Genomic DNA, 19,909 nt, shown 5'->3' on the forward strand with positions numbered 1-19,909 from the left:
GGCTGGGCTGGGGTCTGGGGTCGTTGTCTTTAATTTCATAAAAAGATTAAATCCCCCTTAGAAACTGTGCATCTGAATAACTCAAATACACCAATATTCATCGATTCCCCCCCCTTGGACCAGCCATGAGCCAAACACTCCTGGTTAGGAGCCGCTGTACCCCAGCAAGGTCATCAACAAACCTTGTTTGTGCTAACGGATCAGTTCAACTGACACCGGGTTTTACTCCCCTGTCTTCTTCCCAGGACAGCAGCCCCAGACAATGCGGGGATGTTATAAACAGCAGCTGCTCTCCTGCACGTTCCCTCCATGGTTTATATTTGTTGGTGATAAAGCTGCCAGACAAGGGGATCCCACCTCTGGAATGTTTTCTGTTAGGAGCGACACTGAGCCCTGAGAACAGTCTGGACACTGGGAAACGGCTCAACTGCATAGAAACAACATCTTCAAAGCAAAACTAAGAACTAAGCCCTGTTTCAGCACACAAACGATGCTTTTACATTGCAAATATTCCCTTTCCTTTCCATAGGAGAAACCCTAGGGGTAAAAGCAGTGTAGGGAAGCATCTCCAAAGCTGCTGTAACGTGCTGGGGAATCCTCCAAAGACAAAATATCTGCTTAGAAACCCCAGTGTCACCAGCCCTGCAGCAGCCTAGTGTAACGTGCCCCATGTCCAAGCTTTTAACAGTGATGAAAGCCACCTCTATGTGCACTTTGGACCTGGCCAGGAGGCCAGAAGATGCTCAAGGTGAAAGCAGCAGTGAGAAAAGGGGGATGCAGCCATTGCTGCAACCAGGGACATCAGGCTCAGCTCACAGCTACACTGTGGGGCTAAAGGGAAAATACACTCGGAGTAGCAATTCTCATGTTAAGCATATGCACCCCCCAAAAAGAGGTCTTTATACCCCATTCTGGAGAGGTCCCAGTTTGGGAGTGATGTGATACTAAAGGGGAAAGGCGAGCAGGAGGTGAGGAGGGGAGAGGCAGGGGTTGCTGCACCCCATGCCAGGGCCTCAGCTCTGAAAACAGGAGCTTTTAAGCACTGAAATGTGTTTGAAGTCACCCAAAGTGCTTTCTCCTGCCAGGAAAGAGTTAAGGAGGGATTCAGCTGAGCCCTTTGTGGCAAGGCTTTCCGGCTAGCAGCCTGCTTCGGGCAGGAAACTATTTAACCTGAAATGGGGAGGGGATGCGTTAGAGCAGCACGGGGAGATCTGATACAACACAGACCAAAACCTCACACTGTACAAGGTGCAACATCGCCTTTTCCTATTCACCTGCTTGCTCAAACCCCGAGGGAGGTTTCCTGGTGCCCCCACATGAGAGTCCTCAGGGATAACCCCCCCCCCCCCCCGTTGCTCAGGATCCAGCTATGGGGAGATGCTGAGGCTTTGTGAGGACCATGAGAGCAACCTGCTCTAGTGGAAGGTGTCCCTGCCCATGGCACAGGGTTGAAACTGGATGAGCTTTAAGGTCTCTTCCAACACAAACCAGTCTGGGATCCTGTGTGATTCTGTATCTGCACAAGGAGGCAGGGGGCTTAAGGGAAAACCAGACCCTGCTTGTTTGATATAAGGGGAACAGTGAATAAATACATATAATAAATCATTTCTACTTTGTTCCCCAGGCATGGGAATACTGGGAGGCTTCTGCCACCAGCTCACCCTGTCGTTTCACATCACGTATTCCACTCTTCAAACCCTAAAGCCCAAGTGCTTCAAACCTCTTCCTGCTGAATGCATTTCGAAGCCAGATTTTCAGCCACTAAATTTGTCAGAGGTTTCTTGGTTTTGGCTTTAAAGCCTCGTGCCTCTGCCTTTATGGCAACCTACTTCGGTGTTCATCACTTTCCAGGCCCAGAGAATAACACCTTGTGCTAAAGATTCTGCTGAAGAAAACAACTGCACAGCTCAGATTGCATCTTTTCCTTATTTTGAGTGCTTTTTGATTTCAGTGGGGAAGAAAACAGCAAAAACTCATCCCTTCCTGCTTTCATTTTTAGCACTAAGCTCCTACATTTGTCATTTCTCAATTGCACGAAGCTAGATATAAAGGAGGGGAAAAGTGATGAAATACGAAGTAATCATAATTAAAAATCAGTGAGTTCTCCTTAGTTTTATTCCTAAAGTGGATTTAGGGGGATTCTGAGCTGGAACGGTGCTTGGGGCTGCTGCCCTGATGCACACCTGGATGTGGGGCTCAGCGCAGAAGCAAGGACCACGCTGAAGCTCTGGGTGCTGCCGCAGATGCTCTTTGGTAGCTGCTGGTGAGACATCTGCATCAAGAAGAGGAAGAACCCCTTGGGGTAAAGCCCTACCACTAAGAGGGGACCCTGCGTGAGGAGGGGAGATGGCACAAAACCCCTCCATCACTGGCTCCACCACCACGGCCCGGCTGTGGCTCCATCTCTGCATCTGCCTCCAGATCCCAGGTAAGAGGGACGCATCTCTTAAGGGTTAAGGGCATCTAAAATCGTGCTGGAGCCTCTCCTCCACCCTGCTTTAGCACATGGGATTTTACACAGCATCTGCATGATGGATGTTCAAGTATAGGATAGATTGCAGGATATTATTACCTATATTAATTGCCTATCATTGCATGATTTTGTACAATGCCCTTAACAACATGGTTTAGCTTCTGGTCAGTGCAGAAGCAGGGGCCTGAAGTGGTCAGCAGCTGGGCTCAATGATCATTGTAGATCCCTTCCAACTGAAATAGTCTGCTCTCTGCTCTACTCTACTCTATTCCAAGTGCAATATATAATGGTATAGACACCACCAAATTCGTTTTTCCTGCACCCTCTTAGTGCAGATGGGCTGTGGGATGCTGCTGATGGAGAAGTCAAAGCAGCACCTATCTACGCTACCACTGTAACATGAAGACAATAAGCATCCCATCAAATTTTCCTCTAAATCTATCCAGGGATTGAATGTTTCCCAAGGGCCAAGCTGGAATGGGTGTTATAAAACCATGCTGCCTTCTGCCTATTGCAGACAGGTTGCAGGAGGTTTGAACTGAATTTATAGCCGGTGTCACGGCGAAGTGATAGAATTGTGCTTTAAGGGACAATTTTTTGCCATCAGTTCTCAGGTAGAAAGTATTGAAAGCTTGAAACACACATTTAATATATATAGTCAAGTAACAGTTCAAGTTGGTCCCTTAAAATGCTGCCCAACACGGGTCCAAAGAAGGCTAGAGGCTGTCAGGACCGCAGGCTGTTTGTTCACATTGTGTGATGGTCATTACACAGCTAATCAGGCAGCAAACAGCCTGAGGCACTTGCATACGGGTAGTAATATCCTATAGATCTATACAGTGGGGTCCCCACTGAGAAAGGCACTATAAATCGGTTTGCTCTGCACATGCAAAGGAAAAAGGGATCATTTTCAAGCTCGCATAGCTAAACTCATGGAAACAAACCCATCCCACCCCAATTCCCTGGGGTCTCCTGACAGAATATACACTGGGAAAGGGAACGGGGGGGTTTAGGGGATGAAATTGTGGCAGAGGATGAGCTTTTCTGCTCTGGCTCTGTCCCAGCTCACCCCGCTGGAGCTTGACCATTGACTTAGAGCTGAGCTGAGCCTTTGCCAGGATCCCTTCTCATCCGTGTGTTTGCCAGAGCAAAGTTCACCAGGATTACACTCCAAAACCTGAAGATTATGCATTTTAGTAATAAGGAGACATTTATACTGTCACAGCACCAAAGGATGTGGTGAAATGCTGCGGCTGCATCAATGCTGCCTTGAATTTGGCATTGGAATATTAGGGCTGAAGCCTGCTTGTCTCTGCAGTGCACCAGCAGTGATGCAGTCATTGGTGTGGGGACAGAGGAAGGCTCTGGACCTTTGTCAGTCACCAGAGCCCTCTTCTTTGCCTGTCCCCATGGGGGACATCAGGCCCCTGGGCTTCAAACACAGGTCATGCAAACCCGGGTTTGAAGGCTGCATGAGGTTGTTTGCAACAGCTACTGGAAGCAGCTTTGGGATTTTGAAGGAATAAGGATGTTTTAAGGTAAAAAAGGCCCAAAAACGTATTTTATTGAGCTTTTAGCACAGCTTCAAAACACGTCTGGGAAACAGGCAGGGGAAGCGGGAGCATCCTTATCTTCAGAGGGCTGTTTTTCACCCGGTCTCGGAGTTATCTGCAGCTTCGTAGGCCTGTTTGCTTAACAGAAAGGATCCCAAGCCGCTGTTATCCTTCCCACAAGGACACATCCTGGCTCTCACAGAGGCACAGCTCACATCTGCCTGTGCCAAACACAACTCAGATAATAGCAAAGGAGCTTCAAAACCCAAACAGGGCGATGCGATGCCAAACCCAAGCTTTCAATCCCACCGCCACCCCTCATTCCCCCTCCCCGGCTCCTGAAATTCATATGAAACTAATGTAATCTGAAAATTAGTATCAAATTGGCTCATTTTGAGGTGTTTTGCATGGTTTGGGGTCTTTTTCTGCCCCTGAGATGAAGTTTACCTGTGTTGCATCTGTTAGAACAAAAATGTGGCAAATAAGTTAAATGGCTCAAACAAAATCTGTTGAAAGAGAGGTGAATCCTCTCTGAAAAATGGGAGAGACAAGGAGGGGAGAGGGGTATCCATAGGAGTAGGTGGGGATGCTCTGCCCTGTACATATAGTCCTGAGGACACCCTAAAATCACCCCTCCATCCCCATACATGGCATTAAGCCTCCACCCTAGATGAGTGTTTAGTGGGTATACTGTCTGTTTAAATACATGTCTACTACCTGTCTAACTACAGATATACTACCTATTTAAGTACAAGTATACTACTTGTCTAACTACAGATATACTACCTGTTTAAGTACAGGTACACTACCTGTTTAACTAGGCCTGACCAAAAAACAGCTGGAGAACCCAAAAAGGCCTCTGAAATAATATTGGAGCATCCTGATAAAAGTGCTCCTGTTTCTCAGTTGTGTGATCGCCTGGTCTGTAACTACCTGATCTCCTTGATCCCACAAAGAACATCTGTCCTTAGCATGGAAGAAAAATAATGAGAAGCAAATAAGAACGCCTCATTCCTGTCCCTTTTTCTCTTAGGTTTCTGTGCAAATCTCCTTTTAACCCAGTCTCCAAAGCACATTACAGCCCAAGCTGGCAATGAAACACAACTGCTGTGTGAGCTGCAGAGGGAGCATGCCGGGGTGTACTGGTACCGCTGGAGCCAGGAGAGGCAAAACTTCGAGTTCTTGATGTTTTCCAGCCTAATGGGCAAAGCCACCTATGGCACAAACATGAGCCAGGAGAAGTTCAGTGCCCAGGGAGCAAGTACCCGCACCTCCTACAGCCTGCGCATCAGCCACCTCCATGCCTCGGACAATGGGATCTATTACTGCTCCATCTCCCAGTCCTCCCAGCTCCTCCTGGGCACTGGGACACGGCTCACTGTGGGTAAGCATCACCCCTGAGGTTCCAAAACATACCCCTGTGATGAGCAAGCGCAAGGGGTGATGCGTGGCAGTGGACCCTTCCCAATCTTGAGGTGCAAGGATGGGGCTCTGGGGTTTGAAGAGGCCTATGAGACTGGATAAGGCAGAAAACACATGTAATAATAGCTACGTTTTAGGTCAGCTGCACGTAATAGTCCTTTTGCCACCAGCAGTTGCTCTGCTGTGGTCATGCCTTGAGCACTGTGGTCGTCCTAGTGTTTTAGGATTCCCATGGGAAGACCCTCATCCCCTGATACCCCCATGCCCTGGGCTTTCTCCATCCCCTGTGGTACTTTGGATGAGAGGTTTGATGCGTGCCCTGTTTCTTCCCTACCCATCCAAGTGACAAGAGCAGCATTAAGGCCTGAGGACATCATCCCTCGCATTGCTGGGGTGGCTCTGGCTGCAGGTTTCAAACCTCTCCTTCACATAAAGCATTGAAATGGGATTTATTCCTCAAAGCCACTGTTGCCGGGGAGCTCTGACCATGAATCAGAGCTGTCTACAGATAGCATGGGGGGGGTAATGATGCTTTACAGACCCTGGGTCAGGATGCAGCCCTTTTCAGCCCATTTTCCCCTTGACCACAGAGCAGGAGTATAAAATGTATAAAAACTAATGTGTTTGAAGCAGGATTCAGCCCTTTCCTTCCAGGCTTTTAGGAAGACAAATCACTTATTTAACCAAGATGCAGCCCCAGAGTCCCAGACTTTCTGGGTTGTTTTTGTCACAAGCACACCCTGCACCTCGAGCTGGCTGAGAAACCCCTTCTGGATCCTTGCTGGATCAAAGAAAAGCCGTTTTCAGATAAAGGAGAACTGGTTTTCATCAGCCGAGCCCATATCAGTGCAAAGCAGAGCGTGAAAAACAGGGTTGAAACTCAGCACCATCAAGGACGCTCTAATTAAAACCCAAACAGCAGCAGGTGCTCTGGGAGGATCAGGCTTTGCTTTTCCTCCTTTTAGTCCTCATGATAAAACAGGTTGTTTGTAAGTTCCTTTTGTTGAAATCTGTTATAATGTAAGGGAAAAGTCCAGATAAATCCCAGGCACCCAATGCCTCATCTTTCTATGTAAAAGAACAGTGGTTCCCATAGGAATTTCAGCCAGAACAAATTAGGTTTGAATCACTGCAAATTGTGCAGCTTGAGCAGTCAGGTTTAATGCCATTTTAATTTCATTTAATTGGGGTACTTTAATGCAGTATTCCTGGGTGTTTTCCTGACCACCTTTACAAAGAGGTGAACGTGCCCCCTTGTAATTCAGATGCACCATAAGAAATCCTGCCCTTGTTGTATCAGGAAAGAAATAAACAATCGAATTTGGAGCTAAGATTAGAGGGATCTGGATAAGAAAAGATCCAGGGATCCCTTAAAACCCCCAGTGCTGCTGGCAGTAAATGGAGCTCAGTGCAAGCTTCTCCTCTGCCTCAGCCTCCTGCCCCTCATTGCCCTGTACGTCGTTTCACTGATGCTTTTACAAGCTCTTGGTAACTTCTGTGGCCACTGAAAGGTTCAGGTCGAGCTCCTGGCCCCTCCAGCCCTTTGCAGGGGTCGCTGGATGGGGCCAGGTTGAAAAGCCCAAATCTGCAGCCCCTCTGGCCTGCTCCCTACCGCACTCAGTGTCCTACTGACCATCCTCTTCTCCTCCTTACCCACCAGTTGATGCTTTTCCTCTGCCTTCAGAGAGCACTCAAGCCCCACTCGCCACAAAGCCCCTGCTGTGCGTGACCAAAAGCAAAGCTCCCATCAGGAAAGGTATGAATGACACCGGGTCAGTGCAAAAGGGGTGTGCTGAGCTCCTGAGGTCCCCAGGGTTCACATGCAGCTTGTCCTGGGGTGGGGGCAATCGCAGTGTTACCCTGTGGGGGTGGGCATCTGGATCTATCTAAACCCATCACTCTGGATGGAGCTGACCTCTGCCTTTAGGAGTGTTCCCCTGGGATATGCAAGTGTTTAGGGGCCTGGATGTGTTTCAGTTTAGGTACCATGACTCACCTCTGAGTTCCCTGCAATGCCCTCGGGTGTAATGCATCCTCCAAGGGATACCCCAGGGTGACGGTCATGTCCCCAACCCCTCCTCTAAGGACCTGGCTTGCTTTCCTCCCTTTCATGCTCCATCCCTCAGAGCTGATGGTGCTGAGTCCTCTCCTTCCCTCCAGGTGCCTGCAGCCCCCTGGTCTGGGTCCCGCTGGCCATCACCATCCTGATCCTCCTGCTGAGCCTGGTCCCCATTGCCCATCGCTTCCACCGTAAGCATCCTGCCAGGGGACCACGAGGGGTGTCAGGCCCTGGGACAGCCCAGGAGCAGGATGGGGAGCTGGGAGCAGGTCCTGGAGCTGACTGATACCATCTCTCCCCAGGTATGAAGCGGAAGCTGTGGCTTCGCATCCACAGGCAGTAAATCCCACCAGCTCCTTGGGCAGACAGAAAGAAGCTACAGACCCCCCTGCCTGGACATGACCCAGGAAGGATGTTACAGGAGACAGACATAGGCTTGTGCTACCAGACAGACATTTATTCCCTGTGACAGACCATGACTTTAACAGGTTTCCTTAACACAACGGCTGCAAAGGGACCAGGCTGGGTTCTGCAGTGTGCTGAGCACTTCTCAAAGGATGCTGAGCAGGGCAAACACCACGGCTGGCTCTGCACTGGGAGTACCGGGGCTGCTGTACCAAAGGGATTCAGGTGGGCTGGAAAGATGCTGTGAGCTCCTTGTCTCTCCTCTATGTTCATCTATAGGACAGCATGAAGGTGCTTTTGCTTTGCTCCTGCTAATGCTGGTTGATAGGACTTTGGTAATGAACACTTTGAGAGCGACTGGCAGATGGAGGGCAGCTCTCTGCGCAGCTTGTAAAGGCTCTGTACAGACATGCTTGTTAGCAACAGGGAATATATCTCTTCGCCGTTTTGCTCTATAAGCTGGTGTCTTGTGGCCCTGCTCAGTGGGAACATGGATGCAGAGAGGGCAAGAAACCATGGCCTCTGCCCAAGCAAGGGTTAAAGCAGAGCAAAGGCTCCGGGGGGAGCAGGTCTGGGAGGGAGTCTTGTCCCATGGGAGACTGCAAACAGGCAGGAGTGGGAGAGCAGAGGCAGACAAAGCCATGTGTGCAAGGACAAGCACCTGGCACAGCCTGAAGGCCAATAGCACCTCTGGGAACAAACAGAGGGAGCCGGGGGCTGGCCCTGAGCCCAGTAGCTTGGCGCAGCCAGCAGGGATTGCTCCGAGTGATGCCCATGTGTGCTGAGCCCTGAGCAATACCCATGTGTGCTGAGCCCTGATTGTACTGAGCCCCAAGCAGTATCCGTATGTCCTAAACCCTGAGTGATGCCCGTGTGTGCTGAGCCCTGACTGATGCCCATGTATGCTGAGCCCCAAGTGATGCCTGTGTGTGCTGAGCCCTGAGCAATACCCGTGGGTGCTGAGCCCTGAGCAACACCCTTGTGTGCTGAATCCTGACTGTGCTGAGCCCCAAGCAGTACCTGTGTGTCCTAAACCCTGAGTGATGCCCATGTGTGCGGAGCCCCAAGTGATGCCTGTGTGTGCTGAGCCCTGAGCAATACCCGTGGGTGCTGAACCCCGGTTGTGCTGAGCCCCAAGCAGCACCCCTGTGTCCTAAACCCTGAGTGATGCCTGTGTGTGCTGAGTCCTGAGTGCTACCCATGGATGCTCAGCCCTGAGTGCTGCCAGAAGCAGGGTAGGTCCCCCCAGGGATGTTAACAAGGCTCAGCCACTGCTCAGGTCTGCAAGACTTACATGGGGCTGGAAGTTCAGCATGGTGCTGAGCGCAGGGAGGGAACACGTGCTCTCAGATGCAAACACACCTCTGCTCAGCCACAGGCACCAGTGCAAGGCTGCATCAGCTACAGCGAGTGCAAGCGGAAGATAGCACAGTGTGGCTGGGAAAGCCAGCAGCTTCTCTTTACTGCTGGGGTCTCCTGTCCTGCACACTGCACGTGTCCTTACAGCTGCCCACAAGACAAGGGCTGATGTGGCTCCAGAGACCCCAGGGCCAGGGCAAACACAGGCATGGGAAGAGCTTGTGCAGGTGAAAAGCATCACAGTGGCACAGCAGCATCCCTCTGGCCTCCCTCCCTCCCCTCCCAGCTGCTGGGACATGCTGCTTCCACGTTAATACAGGTTTCTCTGGAGGGCTTGGTCTCAAACCCAGCTCCTAGGATGGATTTCCCCCAAGTGATGCAGTGAAAAAGCCATCAATGGACCACACCGAGCCAGCTTCCCCAGCCTGTGATGCTCACCAGGCTCTCAGGCCACTCCAGACCCCATCCCACCAGAGATGCTGCAGTGGGGGTCCTGCAGAATCTCTGCTCTGACACACCATACCAGCAGCACATTTTAGCCTCTGTGAAGGCTCAAATGAGCCAAACCCACCATTGTTCTACCTTGCAAGTGCTCAGGACACAGAGCTTCACCCCGGGAGCAGATGATTTCTATGGTATGTGTTTTGCACAGGACAGATACGAGGAAACCCCTTTGGAACTCCCCATGGGCAAAGGTTTATTCTTTCAAACCCAGAGTTTTCCCTCTGCCTGCAGCTACTTTTGATATCCCAGCTCTATTTCTCATGCTTGAGGCATCCTGACCTTAATGTCCATACCCGCTTCACCTCTCGGCACAGGAGATGCCCTCCCATGGCCAAGCAGCCAGGGTAGCAAAAGGCAGGCTGTGCCAGCCCAATCCTCCTCTCCCATGGGAAGGCGCGCAGCCTTAGGGATAACCCTGCCTGGTTCACTCCTTCTCCCTCCATCCCCATGCTCAGGACATCCCCACAGTGTCCAACCCCACCAAACCCCCCCCCCTCCCGGGACAGCACCATCTTGCCTTGATAGACTTCAGCCACTCAACTCCAGTAACACCCATTCAAGGGATGGGAATTTACCCCTCAGCTCTCTGGATAACTGTAACAGGCAGGAAGAGTTTGCTCAATGTTCAAATTCCCCAATTTGACTTTGTTGTTCCTTTGGAATTTGAAAGAAAAAACCCTTAAAAGCCCCAAATTCCACATCATTTGTGTGCAGTCAGAACTGGAGAGGTCAGGGATGTCCGCAGTCCTGTTGGTACGCAGGTTTGGGCACTTTACCAATGGAAATGATGCAATAAATTGTACTAATTCCTATACCCATCAATAGGGTGTTTCAGCATTAAACCTCGGAGAGATTTTTAGCAGCAGTTTCACAGCTATGAGAGCCAGTGGAAAAGATCACCTCCATTTCATAGACTTCTCCCAGAGCACACATAAGAAACAGGAACACTAATAAAGAGATGCTTTTATGTCTGAGAAAATGACCTGGTCCCTTGATACCTGCAGCTTCTCTGGTTTTCTTTCCTACCTTGTCATTGTGCTGAGAGCACGATGGTGATACCAGCCAAAAGCCAAGGGTGCTGAGTTATGGGGGAAAAGGGATGATTCCATCATGGAAACTAATGGGAATATATTTCTGTGCATCTCTGCTAATGGCTTGGTGCCTGGATCCATGGAAGGAGAGATGCAAGTAACAGAACTGCCCATCATAATGCTACCCAGCCACAGTGGCCTGGCAAACGAGAGGCCCTGATTTATTCCTTGTTTCCTTCTGAGGATGGACCAGCCGTCTCCTGTCCCCCACTGTCATCTTCCTCCCCGCAGCAGGGAACATCCATACCTAGGAAGGAAAACACTGGGATTTCATCCATGACCCCAAACCCTCACACCAGCATAAATAATTGCTGTCATCTTACAGGACAGAAGGAGACAGACCCAAAAACCGGACAAAGACAAGAGGGTTTTGAATAGAACAAGGAGGGTTTTCCAGATCCTAAGTACAAAACATTACCTGTGTTGTACCCAGCCCCGTGGATCATAGAATCACAGAATAGTTAGGGTTGGAAAGGACCTGAAGATCACCCAGTTCCAACCCCCCTGCCATGGGCAGGGACACCTCACACTAAACCATGGCACCCAAGGCTCTGTCCAACCTGGCCTTGAACACCGCCAGGGATGGAGCATTCACAACCTCCCTGGGCAACCCATTCCAGTGCCTCACCACCCTCTCAGTAAAGAATTTCTTCCTTAGATCCAATCTAAACTTCCCCTGTTTCAGTTTTAACCCGTTACCCCTTGTCCTGTCACTACAGTCCCTCATTAGGCAAGGAGTTCTAAAAGAGGTCAAAATTACACGTTTCAATGATCCATTGCTGTTATTGTTTTATTATCTTAATGGTTTATAGTCTATACATATATTCTACACTTATATTCTACATATATTCTATACCCTATCTAGAACATATTCGACATATATACATATTATATAGATATATAATCCATACATATTCATATATATACACACATATTCTATCTTTTCTACATTCTATGTATTCTGTATTAAAAAAATACTGCGCTTATTCTTTCAGTAACAGTGCATGCATACCTTGAAAGCATTAAGATATTAAAAGGACAGAGAGCAGAGCAGGAATAAAGGTATTTCAGGCACTGCAGTAAGTAGTCTTCATGTAGAACTTCTGCACATAGATCTTAAAACCCTGCCATTCTTACCAGAACGTGTCAGATGCTGATCTAATATTGGCTGTGCTCCATTTCTCTTTATTCTTTTAAGCTGCCCAGTCATCTTTATGTGGCTATTCCTTGTTTTATTATATATCTACTTCTTTGAATTTATAAGACACAGAAGTAAATCAAATCAGGTTCAGCTGAAAGCATTAAATTGAAAACACAATAGCGACACAAAAGAAGTTGAATCTGATTTCAAAGCTCCTAAATATATAAAGAGTCATTTTGCAGGGTCATAAACACAGCTGAATTGGGCACACTAATGGAGAAAGGACGAGTAACATCTCTATTAAGTGATGGAACTTGAAAGCTGTGCAAAGGGAAAGGAGATACACATCATAGAATCATGGAATCCCAGGTTGGAAAGGACCTCAAGGATCATCTGGTCCAACCTTTCTAGGCAACGCATGACCTAGATCAGATGTCCCAGGACCTTGTCCAGCCAAATCTTCAGTGCTGGGGAGTCACCACTTCCCTGGGGGCATCATCCCAATGGCTGATCATTCTCACTGTGAATAATTTTCCTCTTGTGTCCAGTCAGAATCTCCCTGGGAATAACTTGTGCTCATCACCTCTCACCTTTTCCATGGGGCTCCTCACAAACAGGCAGTCTCCATCTTCTTTGAAGCCACCCTTTAAATACTGGAACACGGTGACAAGGTCTCCCCTGAGCCATCTTTTCCAAGGCTGAACAGTCCCAGCTCTCTCAGCCTTTCCCACGGCTTCCCAGTCCTTGGATCATCTTTGTGGCCCTTTTCTGGACCCTCTCCAGCCTGTCCACATCTGTTTTGTACAGTGGGGACCAAAACTGACCACAGTATCCTAGCTGTGGCCTGATGAGCACTGAGTACAGTGGGATAATCACATCTTTATCTCTGCTGGTCATGCCCTTGTTGATGTTCCCTGGCATCCCATTGGGTTTCTCTGCCACAGCCGTGGTGTTCACTCTTGCTGAGCTGCTGTCCACCAGGACCCAGAGGTCCCTTTCCACAGAGCTGCTCCCAGGGCAGATCGCAGCCTTTGCTGCACTCCAGGATTGGGTTTACTCAGGTGCAGGACCTGGCACTTGTCCTTGTTGAACTCCGTAAGTTCTTGTTACCCCGCTCTTCCTGCCTATATCCATGGGTGCTGTTTAAAGTCCTTCTGATTAATCCTGGGCCAGAACAGCTCCGTGCACAACAGCTGCTTATTGAATACATCCTCCTGGCAGGAAAAATGGATTCCCAGCAGGACATTCAGCCCAGGCCTGTTAAATGGGAGCTCTAAATGTCTTTTTCTCCCACCACATAAAACCAGGTAAGTCGCAGAAACTGCAAAAAAAGCCCAATTCTCACTTCTTCTCCTGAATCCCTTTAGCGCACAGACACAGCCCGACCCATGAGCAGGGGCATGGGCAAGTCTCTTTGCCGTCTTTCAGAAGCATCCAACACGCAAAAGCCCTCCTGCACCCTCAGTGCACACCAGCTCACCGGGGTACCCTGCTCTTTGGGCTACCAAGCAACTAACAGGAGCCTTAAATGTAGCAACATTGCATCATACAGATTGACGGTTATAGCAACTGGTTTTCTAACTATCTATTATTATTATTTTATTATTTTATATTAATTATATATTATAGTTGACTATAGTATATATTAAAATAGTTATGTATTATGTTACATGTAAGCATATATATGTTTACGATAAATGTATAAATGTTTGTATATAGTAATATATAATAAATATATAATAAATATATAATAAATATACATGTTTATAAAAAATATAAAATACATTGTGATATAATTGTATATTATGTATTTATCATTATAATTATATTATTAGACTATTTAATGATATTATATAATTATATAATTACATATGTTAATTTGTTGTTATTAATACTACATTGCTTATATTATTATCATTACATTAATTAATTTTATATTATTATGTATTACAACTATGATTATTATATTTTAATATTAAAATATAAAAATTTATATTATAGGTATATGTATTCTAAATAACTGTGTTAGATTTAAATATATATCTACATATATTGAAATATATTATAAATGACCATATCATATATTATTTCATATATTGTGTTATGTATTACATAATTATATAGTTATATCTATGTGTTACTGTCTATATAATATCCATATATGATGTTGACAGTTACATGGATTGACAGACACCTATAGAAAAAACCCACTGGGGAACAAAAAGCTACCCTCAGGCAGCACAAGTACTTCTTGCCCATACATCCCTTACTGCATTTCATTCCCTAAATCAGAAACAGTAACAGGTTCCATTTCTGCTCCATATAAACCAGACATTGTTTCCTTTATATTATTATTCATGTTATTGGATATTATTTCTGGTTATTGAATGAAATATTATTTGCTGGAGTGAAAGCTATTTGTGCCTATCAGTGTGTGTACATTGTGTGCACTCAGTGCTGCAGCTTCTGTGGAAGTACATACATGCATTGGTTACTCCAGCATTCATTTACCTGGAACACGCATCAGAGCAAGTTACACATCTGTTTGTGCAAAGCATTTTGCTTCTCTACCACCTTGCTATGGGAAAGCTTCCCTGCAGTTTATACACCAGGGCTCCTTTTACATGAAACAAAGCTCTTCCAATGCCTTAAATGTTTGCAATAGGAGGTTAAATATTCCTCCCCTGCTAAGATTCAGCTTCTCATCTAGGCTTTAAGATAAACAAGCGTATGAAGGGGACTGCATCACTTCCAGGCAGAACATCACTATTCCTATTCGCACTTTCTGATCTTGTTAATAAAGTGAAACCAGTTGTGAAACACTCCGAAAATATCCCAGTGATGGCATCAGCACAGAACTCATTGCCAAGCACAACGTGTCTGTGTGCTGTTGCAATGGGGATCTCACACAGCCAACTTCAGTCCATTTAACATGAAAACCCAAAAAGCCCTAAGACGAGTCACTCACAGAAAGCAGCTGGAAGTCAATATGAGAAGGAAACCTGCTCCAAGCCCTCTCCATCCTCTCCAAAAAGCTCTTCAGAGGGTTCAGGAGCCCTTAGGCTGATGCAGGGACCCATAAGCTTGTCTCCTCTACCCTATTGGCTATTTTTGGGTTGGGCAGTAAAGAAGAGCTAAATTTCATCTTACCCAAACCAGACTGAGCCTCTGCGTCACGCAGCAGAAAACCCAATCCTGCAGAAACCTTGGGTGCCTGCAGGCCAGGCTTTACAGCATTGACTTTTTCAAGGGAACACCAAAAAATTGCCTGATTTGGATGCACCCAAAGCAAAGCACTGAGCCCACGAACTGGTGCCAACCACCAGCACTCTGCTTGCTGCAGTCAGCCCCATGTCCCATCCCACCCCACACCTTCCTCCACCCTACAAGCACAATGGAGCAAGCCTTACCCTGCCCAAAGTGCCAGCCACATTGGTTTTCCTGCTGTTCTTCTCTGCTTGTTGTTAAAACATCCAGTCAGAGGTTGGGTACCAAAACACGGGGTACATCACCCTCCCGTCATGAGGCTGTGCAGGGAGGAAGGCTGTGGCTTAAGAGACAACTCTGTCCCCAGAGCTATGTGTGCGATCTTGCCCACCACATATCCTGTTGTTCCCTCCCAGTGCAGAGAGCTGGAGCCATGCAGGCAGCACAAAATACAACACAAAGCCCATGTGTAGGGCAGATGTCTTTGGGTACAGGCAGGGCATCATGGGAGATGATGGGTATGCACTGCTGTTCCACACTGCAGCATGGCCCATGTCAGAAACCCACCACATCTGACATCACTTTGGGTACCACCATGGGAGGAGATGCTGCTGGGGGCCCTGCATGCAGGGTCACAGGCAGAACCTCTGTTGTTCCTCAGCAAAGCTTAAGGTGCAATCACTGTCCAGCATAAGCACAAGGCAAACTTGTTGGGTACCAAGGAGAGGTGCTGGGCTGTGCTGACACCCAGCTCCAGAGCTTCACATTCTGCCTTAACATCAGCACCGAATGCAAAATCCAAGTTGGGATATTTCCTATCAGTCTCTTCAAAGAAATTGAGACAGAATATTCCTGAGGCTGGGATTGTGTATTCCTGCCCTGAGCAACAAGCTTCAAATGACACTGGTGTTACCAAAACATATGCTCCAAGTCATCTTCATGCAGGATGTAAAGAGTCAGAGCAGCAGTGGAACAGCCATTACTCCTCAGTTTATAGACTAAGGACGGCTTTTCCCTGCATGCATCATTTCACATTCACCTTGTCCAGAGAGATCCTTGTGCAGTTCACAGCATCAAGTGTGGGAAGCCTGTGCAAGGAAAACTCATTGCACATCCTTATCAACTCAAAGCTGGGGTACCACCAAGCACGGAGCTTAGGGAGATTCCCAACCCAGTGACCAGAGTAAAGGTCTACACCATGGAGAGATGAAGGCACAGGAGTGTTTGTGGTCAGCACACTGTACATTGAGGTGTGTGAGAACACACAGAAGAAAGGGCAGCGTTGGCCACCGAGTTGGAAACAGCTACAGTGGAAAGATAGCATCTGGTGTGTGACAGTTGCACTTGACATTCTACAAAGCCCTTTGGTGGTGCAGCTTTGCAAAGAGGGGAGCAGCAAGTTGCTCATAAACCACAGCTTCATTTCACACCGGAAAAGTTGTGTGCTTCGGTCTCAAGGTTCTTTTTCCCCTCTGAAACAAGATTGTGTGAATTGGAATGAGATTTTGAACTGTTCATTAGAACTTTCCATTCCTTCTCATGAAGGAGATCTTCTAAAGGGTAACGAGAGGAAGAAGCAGCACTGCTGAAGCACGCACAGTCCGGGGTCAGTCCCATCACTGATCACTTGCAGGGACCAAGCAGCATCTCCTCATCATCAGCAATGCTGCATCAGTGCTTTGCAATGGGAAGCCCTCCTGAAGCACTGTGAGGAGATACCATGGGCAACAGAACAAAGGAACTGATAGATGGTCATTTTGATGCTCCTTTTATGTCTACCAGCCATTGATTGCAGTGTGATTCCCATGTCCTGAGATGTGCTCCTGCTGCCAGTCATGGAATTCTGAGGCTTCCATGTGATGTCTGGTATTACCAATGCTCAGAAGCTGAGGAGTTTCTTACCACCATGAAGAAGTCACTGAGATCCTTACACAAAATGACTGAGAAATCAACCATACGTGAAACTCAGCATCTCCTTCAGCTCTGATGCCCTGAGCTCCCTCTCATTTCCCTGTCTTCTCTGTTCAAGCAACCATAGAGAAAGTGAATCCTGAACTCACCTCCTGCCAAGCTCCAATAAAAATGGCTTCAAACACCCTTGTCAGTCTGTTCCCTGCGTGATTTTGTCTCTTCTCTCCTTTCTCCTGACTCCTTTTGCTTAATTATTTGACATTCATTAAATACAGCCCTAGGCTGGTCTTAATATATAAGGATAAACCTCTGTCAAAAGCAACTTAGGTTGGAGTTCACCAGCAATCAGAGCCCGGCAACCTTAGCTATGAGTAAAATAGCTAGGTTTGAGAAAAGACAAAGGAGCTACATCCTACTGGCCAACCAACCTCTCTGGTCCCCTGACGTCTTATATGATGCTCTGCAGAAGCAACTGGTTGAGTTTCTCCTTCTTCCTTTGTCATAACTGTGGCACCACAATAGAATAAGTTATATTAATATACATTAATATATGTTACATTAATATACACTAATAACATGTTATTAATGCTGTTGTTTCACTGGTCTGACTTAGGCCCCCAGTCTAACAATGACAAGTCTATTGCAAAATACCATCTAGAGGACAAAACCCCAAGCCAGAAAGACATTTGTTAACTGATTAGATTGGCCACTTCCTCCTCCCAGTTTTGGACCAGGTGATCACTATAAAACTTACATCACTGATGTAAATCCTTTATACAAGCGTTGGTTTTAAATGAGAGCTTTTCCTGGAGGTCCTGCTTGTGCAACTGTTTTAGCTTTCCTTATTACTCCATGAAATAGGAACAGCTTCATGCTGAGCCATAGCTAAACACAAAAACCAGAAGCTCTTGACTCTTCATTAGGGACTGTAGTGATAGGACAAGGGGTAACGGGTTCAAACTGAAACAGGGGAAGTTTAGATTGGATATAAGGAAGAAATTCTTTGCTGTGAGGGTGGTGAGGCACTGGAATGGGTTGCCCAGGGAGGTTGTGAATGCTCCATCCTTGGCGGTGTCCAAGGCCAGGTTGGATGAGGCCTTGGGTGGCATGGTTTAGTGTGAGGTGTCCCTGCCCATGGCAGGGGATTGGAACTGGATGATCTTCAGGTCCTTTCCAACCCAAACTACTCTATGATTCTATAAACAAATGATCCTTGCCCCAATTCATTTATCATTTCAGAGACATGAGATGGAGGGACAGGAAAGAGGTGGTCTTGTCCGGTCATATACAGATGTCTCCATTGGAGCTACACTTGCCTGGATCCCTGTGGCCAGCAGGGAGTGTCCATGCAGAAGAAAGACGTGTGGCAGCCCCCCTGCAGCTGTATCTCTCTGCTGACAAGAAGCTTTTGTCTTGCCTTTAAAGGATGTATTCATAAGCAGTCTATTGCAGGCAGCAGAAGGGAATAGCTCCTCCTGAAGCCATCTCCTGTGACTCCCCAGCACAATGGGCAGAAGTCACAAGAGACAGGGGCTGGTGGCACCATTCATGCAGTGGTGAGTCACAAAGTGCTTCAGCAAATACAGGTATGAAGAGAAAAAGGAGAATGGTCACATAGAGTCTGAATGTAACAAAGGGAATGGTGGCCTTGCATGGAAACCAGCTCAAGCCATGAGGACCAAGATCAAGGACACCTCTACACCCAGGAGAGGAATCTCTGGGCTCCGGTTTGTTACCCTGCACTGATTCATAGAATCATAGAATCAAACAGGCTGGAAAAAACCTTTAAGACCATTGAGATTCATAATAACATTCGCTGTGAATCAGAGACAAGAGAGAAGTAAGATGTCCCTACTAATAGCACATCCATCACTACATCTCCCAGGACACACACTATGCGCTGTAGTTAAGCATCCACACCCTACATCAGAGTGAGAACCTGGTCCTGACAAACACCTGAACCACCCTCTTTTGCCAGCAAACTCACTCCCATTTGAACTATACTGAACAATGGGAATGAGGAATTTTCCTACTTTGGTCTCAGCTTGTACTTTGGAAATGGCTTCTGAAATTCCACTTGTTGTCACTGAGGTGTAATAGTGACAAAGTTGGGAGGCACCCACACAACAACCCTGATGGATGGCAGGAACCAGCTCACTTCTGCATCTCAGAAAACATAAGACATTATGTCTTATAGGGCAGTCATCTACAAGGCAGGCCATGATTTCAGTTCCTTGTATATATTCCTCCATCAGCTTACGGAGACAGAGAATTCCCAAGAGCAGCTTATCCCGTTATAAAGGGAAGATGAATTCTACTTAGGATAAGGAGAAAGAGCTGCCTACTGAAACCAGGAGGAGCCTATGCAAGTATCACCACTTAATGTCCCATCTGGAGATGGCTGGGGTGCTCAGACGAGACACAGAGCTCAAGACTGACATTTCCTTGACGGGATTGTGAGATCCAGATCCCCGTAATGGCATTTAACCGATAAAACCTATTTTATCCTTCCCTTGCAAAACCTGCTCTATTTCAGGCAGACAGCACAAGTCTCACAGCCTCAGTATGAATTTCGCACATCCCAGCAGGGCCTAACAGCAGCTTTCCTCACTCAACAGCACGCTTTGAAACCCAATGGAATAAAGCCAGCTCCTAAACCATTTTCCTTCATTCATCATCAAGCAGCAGCCACAATAGCAATGGCATCAGCATCAGCAGCACCTGATTCCTGACATAACCAAGGAAAAAGGGGGGTTTCTTTGAAACGGAGTCATAGAAAAACAC

At 47.3% G+C, this 19,909-nt stretch overlaps 2 protein-coding genes across 2 annotated transcripts in view; one reads left to right on the top strand and one right to left on the bottom strand.

The window, feature by feature from the left end:
• Positions 1-2,346: 2,346 nt before the first annotated feature.
• CD8B (CD8 subunit beta) lies at positions 2,347-7,850 on the top strand (the record flags this gene model as incomplete). Its single annotated transcript, XM_080638284.1, has 5 exons — positions 2,347-2,428; positions 5,060-5,410; positions 7,109-7,204; positions 7,609-7,698; positions 7,810-7,850. 5 exons carry the CDS (start codon positions 2,347-2,349, stop codon positions 7,848-7,850), a joined length of 660 nt encoding a protein of 219 aa, XP_080494410.1.
• Positions 7,851-11,094: 3,244 nt separating this feature from the next.
• The window catches only part of RMND5A (required for meiotic nuclear division 5 homolog A), a 50,772-nt gene continuing 41,957 nt past the window's right edge, over positions 11,095-19,909 (bottom strand). Inside the window, exon 10 of the mRNA XM_080633841.1 lies at positions 11,095-11,113. The gene's annotated coding sequence lies outside the window, so the exon portion shown is untranslated. The remainder of the gene's footprint in view (positions 11,114-19,909) is intronic.

This window comes from Psittacula echo, assembly GCF_963264785.1.
Source record: "Psittacula echo genome assembly, chromosome: 1".
NCBI classification, from domain to species: Eukaryota; Metazoa; Chordata; class Aves; order Psittaciformes; family Psittacidae; genus Psittacula; species Psittacula echo.